Source organism: Schistocerca nitens, chromosome 8, assembly GCF_023898315.1.
Source record: "Schistocerca nitens isolate TAMUIC-IGC-003100 chromosome 8, iqSchNite1.1, whole genome shotgun sequence".
Lineage (NCBI taxonomy): Eukaryota > Metazoa > Arthropoda > Insecta > Orthoptera > Acrididae > Schistocerca > Schistocerca nitens.
The window spans coordinates 502648878-502663700 of NC_064621.1; the positions used below are offsets into that span (position 1 = coordinate 502648878).

General features: G+C 39.3%; 1 protein-coding gene across 1 annotated transcript in view; it reads left to right on the forward strand.

The window, feature by feature from the left end:
- Positions 1-14823, forward strand: part of LOC126199016 (DNA topoisomerase 3-beta-1) — a 138483-nt gene that overhangs the window by 57176 nt on the left and 66484 nt on the right. The window contains exon 7 of the mRNA XM_049935704.1: positions 8081-8281. Within this exon, the coding sequence (XP_049791661.1) occupies positions 8081-8281 (201 nt within the window). The remainder of the gene's footprint in view (positions 1-8080; positions 8282-14823) is intronic.

Sequence of the window (14823 nt, forward strand, 5' to 3'; positions counted from 1 at the left end):
TATCTGCTTTTCTGGACTGTGAGCTTGAATAACTCTGGTGAGATTCTATTTCCAAAATTTTTTGAAAATTCACTACTTTTTGTGTACTATTAACATGACACTTCAAGTTCTTTATAATCAGTGACATGGAATAATAAGTTTGTCTGAGCGGACATTTTTCAGCAGCCATAGTAGTATACATTCAATTAATTACACATTTCTGCATATCTCATCACATGGTAGCATAATCCTTCATACTCTGATGAGTAGCTTCACTGTCTGTGGAGTTATGGTGTACTGACGTCCCATTATAACTAAGTTTTTGAATGCGAGCAGGTCAGGTACTCTCTACTGACATGTTGTCCATTCTTATCTGATGATAGGAGTATAATACTCTTTCCTGGTCTCTTTGTGGACAGAGGGTGACAAGTTTAGTAGTGAATTTGTTGCTGTAAACATTGGTACTATGTGTGTTGGAACTTTAATAACAACAATTATTTACAACATAAAAAAAATAAATATGTGTTTCAAAGTTTTATTGTCCTTCAAAGTAGTTACCAATGTTGTGTACCCTTAGCAGTGCTAGTTGTATTGATGGTTTGACTGGAGCTGTCAGTTGCCTGACAAATCTCTGCACCACTTCTGAAGCAAATGCCATAAAGTGCTTCCTTCAACGTAGGAATCAAGTTCAAGTAACAAGGGCCTAAGTTTGGGGAATGTGGTGGGTGCTATAGCACTTTCTAGCCCCATTTCATACAAATCAGTCACAACTTCCACTATATGCGCCCGAACATTGTCGGGCAAAATGATAGGCGTGTCCAGCAGAAAGTATCACCACTTTTTTTTTTCTAAGCTGTTCATTTTTAGAATACAGCCTGCGACTAGCTTAGAGAAAGAAGTGGTGACATTTTGTACAGGACCCATCCATCATTTTGTGGGACCATTCACTTTTGCTACTACCATCCTTACATGCTCATTCCATTTCAGACTTTGCATTGTTGACGTCTGAGTAATCGACATGACAGTACCCTATCAATGCTGTAATCAAACATTATGTTTTTCCTGCTCATTTGCATTAACTTATGTTTTAGGAATACTCCACAGTCAAATAATTAATGCCCCCTTGCAATCCAACTACTCGCAGACAAGATTCTCAGATCTGACCACTGGTCTGGGATAGGCACCACTAACTGTTTGGTATGTTGCTTCCAACTGTTTATTAGCAACTCCCACCAGTAATTACCTCACCAACAAAGAAGGAAAACAGTTGAAAGTCAACACATTGAAAAGTCTCACAGAAATGCAGCACTCAAAGTTCCATGGAAACAAATGGGGTTTTTAACCGCATCTGGAGTGAGGGCAAGTTCCCATCACAATGACGAGAAAGCATGATTAACCCAGTACATAAAACAGGTAAGCACCCCCTAGAGATGGACATTTACTACCAAATTAGTCCCACCCATGTTCTCTGCAAGTTGCTTGAACACATGGTCAGCAGGCAACGGTGATGGCTCCTTGAGTCTCGGGGTTTTCTGGCACCATCCCTCGGTAGTTTTTGTCAAGGCTGTTCCACTACTGATAATCTTTGCGGAAGCAAAGGGAACTTCACAGCAAACATAAACATAGCCAAAGCATTGCAGACAAACAAAAATTACGCGAAGCGAAATGTAGTGTGAGGAGGGCTATGCGAGAGGCGTTCAATGAATTCGAAACTAAAGTTCTATGTACTGACTTGGCAGAAAATCCTAAGAAATTTTGGTCTTATGTCAAAGCAGTAGGTGGATCAAAACAAAATGTCCAGACACTCTGTGACCAAAATGGTACTGAAACAGAGGATGACAGACTAAAGGCCGAAATACTAAATGCCTTTTTCCAAAGCTGTTTCACAGAGGAAGACTGCACTGTAGTTCCTTCTCTAGATTGTCGCACAGATGACAAAGTGGTAGATATCGAAATAGACGACAAGGGATAGAGAAACAATTAAAATTGCTCAAAAGAGGAAAGGCCGCTGGACCTGATGGGATACCAGTTCGATTTTACACAGAGTACGCGAAGGAACTTGCCCCCCTTCCTGCAGCGGTGTACCGTAGGTCTCTAGAAGAGCGTAGTGTTCCAAAGGATTGGAAAAGGGCACAGGTCATCCCCGTTTTCAAGAAGGGACGTCGAACAGATGTGCAGAACTATAGACCTATATCTCTAACGTCGATCTGTTGTAGAATTTTGGAACACGTGTTATGTTAGAGTATAATGACTTTTCTGGAGACTAGAAATCTACTCTGTAGGAATCAGCATGGGTTTCGAAAAAAACGATTTTGTGAAATCCAGCTCGCGCTGTTCGTCCACGAGACTCGGAGGGCCATAGACACGGGTTCACAGGTAGATGCCGTGTTTCTTGACTTCCGCAAGGCATTCGCTACAGTTCCCCGCAGTCATTTAATGAACAAAGTAAGAGCATATGGACTATGAGACCAATTGTGTGATTGGATTGAGGAGTTCCTAGATAACAGAACGCAGCATGTCATTCTCAATGGAGAGAAGTCTTCCGAAGTGAGAGTGATTTCAGGTGTGCCACAGGGGAGTGTCATAGGACCGTTGCTATTCACAACATACATAAATGACCTTGTGGATGACATCAGAAGTTCACTGAGGCTTTTTGCAGATGATGCTGTGGTGTATCGAGAGGTTGTAACAATGGAAAATTGTACTGAAATGCAGGATGATCTGCAGTGAATAGACACATGGTGCAGGGAGTGGCAATTGAATCTCAATGTAGACAAGTGTAATGTGCTGCGAATACATAGAAAGATAGTTCCCTTATCATTTAGCTACAAAATAGCAGGTCAGCAACTGGAAGCAGTTAATTCCATAAATTATCTGGGAGTACGCATTAGGAGTGATTTAAAATGGAATGATCATATAAAATTGATCGTCGGTAAAGCAGATGCCAGACTGAGATTCATTGGAAGAATCCTAAGGAAATGCAATCCGAAAACAAAGGAAGTAGGTTACAGTACGCTTGTTCGCCCACTGCTTGAATACTGCTCAGCAGTGTGGGATCTGTACCAGATAGGGTTGATAGAAGAGATAGAGAAGATCCAACGGAGAGCAGCGCGCTTCGTTACAGGATCATTTAGTAATCGCAAAAGCGTTACGGAGATGATACATAAACTCCAGTGGAAGACTCTGCAGGAGAGATGCTCAGTAGCTCGGTATGGGCTTTTGTTAAAGTTTTGAGAACATACCTTCACCGAAGAGTCAAGCAGTATATTGCTCCCTCCTACGTATATCTCGCGAAGAGACCATGAGGATAAAATCAGAGAGATTTAGAGCCCACACAGAAGCATACCGACAATCCTTCTTTCCATGAACAATACGAGACTGGAATAGAAGGGAGAACCGATAGAGGTACTCAGGGTACCCTGTGCCACACACCGTCAGGTGGCTTGCGGAGTATAAATGTAGATGTAGATGTAGAATTTGATTTAGCTGGAATGTGCCATCCGAACAGCTTTTGTCTGATTTCGATGCTTTATAGCTAGCTGTCTTCTTTGACATGCAAGGCTCATTGACACCACATGGCAACGCCATATCCTCACTACTTGACACGAGTGAGGTTTCTGGGATCTGTTCCCAATTTGTATCCAGAACTTCATGTCTCATTGTATTTTCCATGTTCAAGTTGGCGCCTGCCACAGTTCTCCTGATATCCAAGAGAATGACATCCCACAGGGCTCTGTACTGAGTGTCCTCCTCTTTCTAGTAATCATCACTGGTCCACAGCAGCTGTGGTGTTTTCAGTATCGTCTTCGTTTTATGCTAAAGACTTTTGCCTCTACTATTGCTCCTCTAGTGTGGGTGTTGCGGAACATCGACAGCAAGGCACCATACGGAAGGTGCAGGCATAGGCCGTCACCCATGGCTTTCAGTATTCAGCTGCTAAGACTTGTGTCTTGCACTTCAGTTGATGTTGTACCTCTCGCCCTCAACCAGAACTTTACATTGATGACCAGCTACTCATTGTGGTGGAGACTTGGTGCTCTTTAGGATTGGTTTTCGGTGCTTGGTTGATGTGGATTCCCCATGTTCGCCTGTTGAAATGAAAGTGCTGGTTGCACCGAAATACACTTTGTTGCCTGAGTAACACGAGCTGGGGTGCAGATTGCACTACTGTTCTTCAGCTTTCCAACACCTTGGTACAATCCCGTCTTGATTATAGGAGTCTGGCATGTGGTTTATCATTGCCCTCAGCATTGTAGGTACTCGATCCAACACACCACTGCATTGTTCGCTTTTGATAGGATCCTTTCAGACTAGGGTGGGGTCCCTCCATTGCAGATCAGGCACCAACAACAACTTGTCAGTTAAGCTACACACATTTGCAGCTCTCCCAAGCATCCAAACTACAGTCTCCTCTTTCCAAAGATGGAAATCCATATCCCACAACAGTGGCTCAGAACAAGGATTACAAACTCAATCCATGATGGTTCCTTCTCTCTGAGCTCCAGTTGTTTCCTCTACAACCTCTCCTATGGGTCCACTCACACCTTATTGGTGCATCTCCAGGCAAAAACTTCATCTTGAATTTACCCAGTGCCTGAAAGATTCCGTTCATCCTGAGGCTCTCCCCATCAATTTTTCTCCATCCTTGGCACATCCCAGAGTACAGAAGTAGTCTATACGATGGCTCAGTAGGTCACATTGGCTGTGCTTATACTCAAGTGCGACATAGAGAACTGCAGTCCTTGCCAGTGCAGATTGCTGTATTGTTTTCACTGTGACATTGGTAGCCATCTCTCATGCTCTTGAGCATATTCTTTCCTGCACGGGCGAGTCCTTTCTCATCTGCAGCAGCTCCTTGAGCAGTGTGCAAGCTCTTGACCAGTGTTACACTTGCCATCCTGTGGAAATGACTGTCCAGGATTCCCTGTATGCCATTGAACAATGTGGACATTCAGTGACCTTTGTCTGGAGCCTAGGCCACGTTAGTATCATGGGGAGTGAACCTGCTGATAGCCTGGCCAAGTAAGTCAACTCTTGATATTGCTATTATTGAAACAGCCCTCTCATTGGTATTACGTCATCAAGTTTTAGGGATCTAGATATGGAATGGCTCACTCTGGCTTCATCAAACAACCACAGACGATACAGGAGACTACAAATCTGTGGAGGTCCTCCATGCAGTCCTCCCACAAGGACTCTACCGTCCTTTGCCAGCTTCGCATCAGCCATACTTGGCTGACTTGTGGTCATCTCCTTCATTGTGAGAACCCACCCCACTGTCATTCTGGTTCCTGTTTGACAGTGGTCAACATTTTACTGAACTGTCCCAACCTCACCGCCCTGCCTCTGACTCGTAATTTCCCTGACTTGCTACCCCTTGTGTTAGGAGACGATGCCTCAGTGACCAACTTAGTTTTACATTTTATTCGTGAAGGGGCCTTTTACCACCTTTCGGGGGCTTCCAGCATCTCCATAGATGGGGCACCTCACCTGCCTTTCTCCATACCTTTCCCTTTTTGCTTTTTTGTCCCTTATCTAGCCTTCATTGACCTTTGGTAGACCTTGGGATTTTCTTCCCCTGGGTTTTGCATGGTAGATCATCTCTGCTGTACAGTCATGTAGCCCTGTCTGTTCAAGGAAAAAGGGAATGATTACCTAGTAGTTTGGTCTTTTTACTCATCCAACCAACTAACCAAACAAACAAAAGGGAATTATTTTCTGTTAAAACCTCGACAAGTGTGCCTCGTTCACTAAAGCATCACCATTCACGTAGCTACTTGGCTACACTACTTATTTTAGTGTCTGTACCTATGGAGCAACTGCACATTCACAAAATGGCAATACTCGCATAAAAAATTGGAATGGTTGAATTCAAAATCGATGACTGCGCATGAAGTAGCACTTTCAGAATCTCTCAGTTTCCTCTCTGCAAAAAATAACTTGGTTGGTCACAAAGGATCACCTTCTTCTGACTTTTGAGATATGGAAACCCCACCTCTGCCCCAGAGGGCACTTCTGCACTCCGCAATGATTGCAGGTCAACTCCTCGATTTCATAAGCTCCAGACTGCACTATGAAATTATTTAACCATGAGGCATTTTTAGCCAATTATAATCGGCAGCAGAATGTAGGCATTCTCATTGGCCACTTCCTTCTACCACTAATAAGGCTTCTGTGAGGTGCTGCTACTTGTCAGGACTGTTACAACTTTCTCTGTAATTGGTGTCAGATAGTGCTGGTCCTCATGGTAAATCACATAACTGTAAGCCAGCCTCGTTAAGTTCCACCCACAACACATTTAGGAGATTACGGAAAGACTGGACTACCATCTACATATAGGGGGGAAAAAAAAATCCCCTCCCCCAGAAGCCAGGAACTGGCCAAGGAGACTGAATAGTGAACACATAGTGCCGAGGAAAAGATATGTTACACCTATACTGATGTAGGTTCTATGTTGTTTTGCTAAATAACGGAAAGCTGAGGTCTTGATGGTTCTTTGTACGAGGGCACAGCTAATTTCTTTCTCCGTCTTATACAGCATGAGTTAATGACTCATCAGTAATTATCTTCATGCCAAACCTTATGTACTCATAGTAAGATGCTTCGTATTATAAGAGGCAGTTAAGTGAGAACTGCACATCCACCATAGTGGGACCATGGAATGGCTCCACTCAAAAGTAATCTTCATACAAATTAAGACATTTATTCCACTGAGAGATGAGGTGACCAGTTTCTGTTTCATAGAACATGGTCAGTTGCTGACACATCCACAACCGCACCCACTTCTGCACTACCTCACCTGATTGAAACCGATTTCCATGCATGGTTTTCTTCAGATTGCCAAAGATGTGAAAATCACCTGTTGAAGGATCTGGGCTGTATGGAAGTTTTTGCAGTGTTTCCCAACCAAATTGCTGAAGCAAAGCCTTTGTCTGATTGGTAGTGTGGGGGTGGGTGTCATCTTGCAACACGATGATTCTTTTGGACAGCATTCCTGGGTGTTTCGACATTATGGCACATTGCAATGTCTGCAAAGTATTTTTAAAGCACTGCACATTTATTGTGGTGCCATGCTAGAAGAATGTGCAGAGTGGTTTTCATTTGGCTGCCCCTCATAACAAACTTTCAGGTATGATTGGCCAGCTTCAAATGATTATAAAATATAATACATAGTTGTATGATTAATTTATGTAATAGATGATATTGGCTGAAACAGCCAAACCAGTAGTATCAATGTAAACTTGTATGCTGTGGGTTTCCGCCTGAAAACTATATGTACCATTTTCTTTTTTCTTTTCTTTTTTTCTTTTCTGAGACAACTTGAGTAAATACAAACTGACTGTAAAACTTAAAGTTTCGATTATTTCTGAACTCAGACAATTGCAAGATTCTGCAAGTTAGAAGTCAGGAAACACAGATAATATGGATATATTACTATTACTCAAGTGACAGTAGATACTTCTTTTGCAGAAATGGAAAACAAATCTGGGATGGAATAACAACAATATGAATAAAGACAGATTGTCACTCACCACATGACACAGTCATTGAGTAGTTGATGACCACATATAAAATTACACTTTTGTGCGTTTCTGCCGTTCAACACCACCTCTCTAATTCATATTGTAGTAAAGGAAAATAAATGAGACAAGGAAGTTTAGGAGAAAGAGTAATTATGGCAAATAAATAACAATATGTGTTTTTCACTGTTAATTGAGGTGTTTATAGATATGTCAGTTACGTATATTGATTATATTGTATTCATGTCTACTGTGTGTGACACCATTTAAGAAACTTTTTGGTCTTTCAGTGAGTCAGTATTTCTTCTTATTTCATTATTGCAAGAAATTTAATATAAAAAACTGAGAAGGTACACAGTATTTGAAAATGCTTTCACCACTTTTTGCATATTTTACCACATTAACTGTAAAATGAAAGATACTATTGTATTTACAGAAAAATTGTTTACAATTCTTGTAATAGATTATATACATTAATATAGGGAAATTATTTGTTTTGTCCAAGTTAGATGTAGAAACTGCCCCAGATTCTTGTTTGTAGGAGCAGTGTTTTACGATATGAATTTTATGATTCATTTTAGAGTAACAAGTATCACAAAGAAGGAGAAGGTTAAGGCTCGACCACAGGCACTCAACACTGTGGAACTTATGAGAGTAGCTAGCTCTGGGCTTGGTCTTGGACCTCATCATGCTATGCAGATTGCTGAGAAATTGTACACCCAAGGGTACATAAGTTATCCTCGTACAGAGACTACACAGTACCCAGAGAATTTTGACCTTGTGTAAGTATATGTATATGGTAAGGGCAACCAGTTTAGGGTTTATGACACCAGAATACTTACTTCAGTTCCCTTTACAAAAACTATGTGCAATATTTATTTTAGGAAAATTGAGCAAGATTAAGCAGTAACGGTGCTTTGGTTTACAGAGATACAATTTCCATTTTTAGCAATGGACAGTATACCATCTTGAACTTGCATATCCCTTTGTTTGAAGCTGAAAAGAGTCACAGTCATGTAGAATTATCTAAATCATAATGCTTTCACTATTTTATTTATTTATTTCTTCTGGGTACACTATTGAAAGTTTGATTTTGCAGTTTTATATTGACATTATACTCAGTACGACTTTTTATAGTGTAAATAGTCATGTTATAATTATGTAGTAATTCTGAAATGCATATGTTAACTGTAGATTTGCTTGACAAGGGTTACATATCTGAAATTGCAATAGTGTATCCAGAAGAAATTAAATAGCAGTTAAATTGTGAAAGCCTTATCAGTAGGAATGCTGAGCTTGAGGTTGGAGGGAGAGGTGAGATGGTGAGATAGTCCATAGTCAGAACTGGTAAAGAAGACACGCCATCAGGTATCAGATCCAGGAGAAAACAAGATTGAAAATACATATTTTGACAGCTGATAAAATTTCTGATGTGAGTGACTTGTTGCTGTGTTTGCCTCCAAAATGTTCGAGCGACCATCTATAAAGTCTCAGAGTCTGTATGGTATTGCTTAGATAGTGATGCATATCACATCTGTTGTGTGCAGGAATTGAAGCCATTGAATCAAAGAAGCATCTAGTGTACTGAACATGATTTTGATCATTTGTTGACATCCATGGACTCACAGAACTATACATTACTTTCTTCACTGTAGTGGGCATGTGAATAGTCAAAACAAGAATGTGATCAACTGAAAATCCATGTGCCTTTTGTGATAATGCCTTGCATCATCAGCAAATTGGAATGTGGTGTGCCATACTGCACTGTTGGATAGTGTGCCTTATTTTCTTTGATACTACTGTGAACAGTGTTGTGAAACAAGATAACATTATGCAGTTTTTCATTTCTTGAGGTAGATGAAAATCATTGTTGGCTGCAGCAGGATTGTGTAACTTGTCACATATCTGCTGAAACGACTCATTTAATGTGTGAATTTTTTGGAGATTAAATCATCTCTGAAGGATTATGGCCACCAAATTCTCCTGATTTAGCATCTCCAGACTTGTTCCTGTGGGGCTGTCTGAAAGGAAATGTCTATAAAAACATGCTTCACACACTGGCTCAAGTAAAGATTAACATAATGGAGATTAATAACTTAAGGGTCATGTGTTGTGCGGAGTGACCTCAAAAATGTGGTAAAATTAGTTTTTGCATGTGTTACCAAGCAGGGAAACTTATTTTGATAATGCTAGTAGCGCGCGTACACACACACACACACACACACACACACACACACACACACACACACACACCTCTCTCTCTCTCTCTCTCTCTCTCTCTCTCTCTCTCTCTCTCTCTTTCTCACTTCATTATTATTTTATGGTGAGAGAGGTGCAGCAAAAATAAATAATTGGGAGCAGAGTGAAAGCATGACAACTTAAGTCAAGATGACAAAGGAAAAGTATCAGTATCAGTGAGTGTGCTACTGCTCATAATGGCAAACACATTGATTCAAATGGTGAAATGAGTACAGGGGACAAGTCAGATGTGAGTTCTGTGAGAGTCAACAAGGAGGAGATAAATAATTAAAGGTAAAATGTAAAGACTCACTTATGGAAACTAAATGCCCAAACAGTTGGACTGAATGCAAAAGGGGGAGTCTCTATTCAAGTTCTATTCCAGTGAGATAGGCAGAAGGAAAAGCAGAACTTGGAAGTGATTCATTAACCCTCAAACAGGCACACCTATTTATAAAGTACGCCAACCACAAATAAAACTATTTTGCACCATATCATTGTTGTTTCACAATTGTGAACCCATACCTATTCCTTCATTACTACTTTCAGCTAATACAGTGGTAAATTGTGTTGTCATGCTCACAAGTGAGCAGCAGTAATATAAAAAAAACAGTGAGTTGGGCAAGAAAAAACTTATGGTTTCTGCATGAAATTATTAGCTAGGAGCACACTCCCACAATGAGGCAATTGTCTATAAGATAATTAGTAGTCGAATAAGTAGCTGGCTAGGATCTGATGCAACTGCACCTTTTAATGCTTCAGGTGGGTCATTAGTGTGGGGTAACCCCTGTCTGTGGTAACAGGGTGATATAATGAAAATTTACTTTATTATTCTTTATTTAAACAGGGCTTTAGCTCATATAATCTAAGTTTAGTTTATTGTTGTTTCATTAAACTGAGATTAAACTGTGATTTTGCTCATATATGTTTACCTTTGTAACATAAAGACAGTAATTCCTTACATGTGTACAAAGTACACCACACACACACACACACACACACACACACACATTATGAAAAATGGCACGCCTGCTAGAGGCTTAAGACTCTACACAGGTTACATTGTCTTTTATTGCGTGGTGTCACATCATGAGAACTCGTATGAAATTCCAGAATATTTACACCAAATTGATGCTCAGGGCAATCAAAAGCATCAAATCAATGTCATTGCCTAAATGCAATATATTTTAGTGCTTATCATCAGTTAGAAATACTGTGTGGAATTTAAGTACAGTAACAATTGTAAATAATTAGAGTCAGTGATATATCTCAAAAACCTAGGTGTCACTGTTTGTAGTGATACATGGTGTGGTGTGTAGAAGAGAGGAAGTTTGCTGACTTGCTGGGTGTTAACAAAGGCAGCATAGGACATGCAGCAAAAACAAGATTGTGCCCCCCTCCCCTTTTTCTTAATTAATACCCCTGGCAGTACTGATAGTGTTTGAACAAAAATTCAACAAAATTTAATCAAACTGTTAAATAAAAGTGAAATCTGGTGAACAGTGTTAAATAAAAACAAAGAAGCTTGATCACCCACCAATGAAATTAGTAAAAAATATCCATTGCATTTAATTTTTGAATAACTAAAATATTTTCTAAAATTTGACTGTTCCAGAATGAACCAAATAATACTCTCACTTTTAGTAGAATAATCAGTAATACTCACCCACAAGCAGAAAAGTTGTTCCAGTGTTCTGGTGTACAATAAAATAACAGTTTTTATGTGTAAACAGACTTTACTCACACACTACTGTCAAATGTAAAGCTTCCCCCCTGTATAAGTGGTCTAGTACTGAAAGTCTACCTACTCTGCTCCGACTGGTCAGAGTTGACTGGCTTAATGGTGAACACTTTAAATGCTCACATTTTACTACCACTTTGAATAAAATACTGTATAATGTACTGCAGTGTGTCTCCAAATCTACAGAAAAAAGAGCAGTTGTATAAACAGTAGTATTATCAATTTACATGTAATAAATCATAACAACAAAATTAAATAAAATGCTTCGTATTACTTCAAGAATTAAGAATATGCTATGCATGTAAGTGCTAAAAGAATTTAACACAGACAGATACTACTTGCATTTACATTTTGCTGTGAAAAGTTTTACACAGTGAATTCAATTTTATTGCAGTTCTTGGAAAAATTATTTATACACTTTTGTTGTTATGTTATATGAAGTGGTTAACAACAATGAGGAATGGTGATTAATTATTGCACACTGATGGCCCGCAAACATATTCCAGTAACTGTGAGCCTTGTTAAATAATGCCGCCGGCCGCGGTGGTCTAGCGGTTCTAGGCGCTCAGTCCGGAACCGCGCGACTGCTATGGTCGCAGGTTCGAATCCTGCCTCGGGCATGGATGTGTGTGATGTCCTTAGGTTAGTTAGATTTAAGTAGTTCTAAGTTCTAGGGGACTGATGACCACAGATGTTAAGTCCCATAGTGCTCAGAGCCATTTGAACCATTTGTTAAATAATGCCAATGCAGCCTTCCTCTTGAAAGTGATAGATTGAAGCTCCAGTAAAAAGAACTCACCATTTACTTGTCGTTTTAAGCACCGGTGGTCAGCAATGCAGAGCAAATGCAGTCTGTCTTGAAAGACGTAATGTTTGGCAACATCACTGCATGTAATAAACACTTGTAACTATTGCTGGAATGGTGTAGCTTTTGCATATGGTGCATAGTTCACAGTATGTGCTCAGTATTAAAATCAGTTCACTTGCTAGACCTCTGCTTTTAGTCACTGCTTTCACATTGCTCTACAGTTCATTAGTTCACAAAAAGAGTCCCTTGAAAACAGTCTCATTAATAGACATATCTCTCTGCACTATTCCAATATCACATCCTTTATAATATTGCTTAGAAAATTAATCCAATGTATGTTCATTTAAATGCACCTTGCTCATTATTTTTACAGTCCACAATATGCTGGAAAACAGTCTGTATGACCATGGTTACAAATTCACTAACTATGCACATACCGAATAAGGCAGTACAGTTGTTGGTACACTGAAATCTCATTCCGGAGGATAACAGTTCAAATCTGCATTGACTATCCTAAATCGCTTCAGGCAAATGATGAGATGGTTCCTTTGAAAGAACACACCCAATTTTGTTTCATATTCCTGAAAAAGTCTGAGCTTGCACTGAGTTTCTTAATTACCTTCATGTCGATGGTATGTTATATCCAAATTTTCCTTCCTTCTATGCCATCCACCAGCCACAACCATCTTTCCGTAACTGGCATTGCTTTAAAACCTGCTACTCATCTATACATATTTAAACTCTCATTCTTGCAGAATGTTATCATTTAAATATTATTAAATATTTTCAGTTTTAACATATACAGATTATTTTAAGATTAACAAAAAGTATTAAATAAAAATGAGCAAAAACAGCAAAATAAAATCGATTCAGTCTGTGACAGTCACAGAGGATACACGAGGTGCCACCCATTATCATATAAACAAATATTAGTGCATGAATCAAATGAACTATGAGCAGCTGCGTTATTTGAAACTCAACATGATGGGGTTTAACGAAAGATTGCTTGTTCAGATCTCCTTGACCTAGATGTCCTAAACTTAATAAAAACAGACATTCATAGTTGACACAATGTTAAGTAGATGCCAGTTACACCATAATAAGTGAATGCTGTATTATAATGAGTTTCTTGCCTACAGCATACTCCTAAAAATTAAGTTGCTCAAAGAGATACGAACATTATCTCAAATATAAGTTCTGTGATAAACACACCTCAGAAATTTAGTAAAGGGTATCAAATACCCTTGTGGAATCAATACAAATCCTGTGAAGGTAGATGGCAACTATTTTTGGGAACAACAAAGTACAAATGCTCAGGCGTGCTGAATTTTTCGAACAAGAAAAGTTAAACTTCAGTTGGAACCATTTGAACGAGATTTCAACATCGTGAGTTCTCTGAGTTGTAACAATCCTCCATCAGTAATAAATGCCCTTGGTTTGCACAAGTTATGTGTGTTTATAAGCCTGTAAAACTGTTGTTGTCATCTGGTGGAAACTGTGAATATAAAAGTGAATGCTTGTTAACATACATAAACCAAATGCTAGAAATTTGGAGCAAAATAACACAGACAGAGTTTTGTAACTAGCAACTATAAGCAAACACTGTTTGCTCTACATATGCCCACAGAAGCTCAGTCAGATTAGCATCATGTGCCAAAGCTTCTAGAAATGGACTTAGCAAAGTAAAGTTGATTTATCTTGAGGCAGGTTATGTCGTTCATCAAGCAATAAGAGTTGCACAATGCCATAAGTGTTTATGCCTCTCAAGTGGAAATTCATCTGACATTCCACTCTCTTTGATTATGAGTTATGGGATTGTGGCTCTACTACAGGAAAGACAATTTCTCATGTATCAATTGAAGACATCTTCCACATTTCCTATGCAAGTGGAAAATATTGTTGTAGTATAAATTTTTATCAACTATTTATAGGATGTCATTTGTGAATGCCTGATAAGTTTGCATGACACTAGCACTGAAATTTTCAATGTAGGATCACAGATTGTTCATTCCATTATGTAGATTTATTCTCATCAATGAAGGAGTTCTGTCATAGCAGTGCTACCCTGGGTCACAAGTGGAGAAACTAAAATATCATGGTGGCTCCAGTGAACTAGGGGAGCCAGCACACTTTCTCTTCTATTCACTACGTAGAGGGTATAATAAATGTGTAAATACACTTCAGGGAAATAGGTTCAAACACTGTGGTTCTTTTGAAGAAGTGAGAAGAAGATTAAGTTCTTTGTAAATGAAGTAGATTGCAGAATATTCACATGCTTCTTTGTTGATGATTATGGTTACTTTGGGACAAACCCTTAGGAGCATAGCTTATTTGGCAGGTGGCATTTCTTTTGTCTTCTGTTAACAAATTTCAAAACTAACTTTTGTACTGAGCCAGTACAGCATCAGAGAGAATGTTTTATCAAGTGAATATGTAACTAGTGTTTGAATATTTTACTGTCACTACTCCCCCTCCATAAAACTTGATTGTTGGCAAAGATGCAACAACACTTTACTTCAAGTCTTTGTGATCGCGTA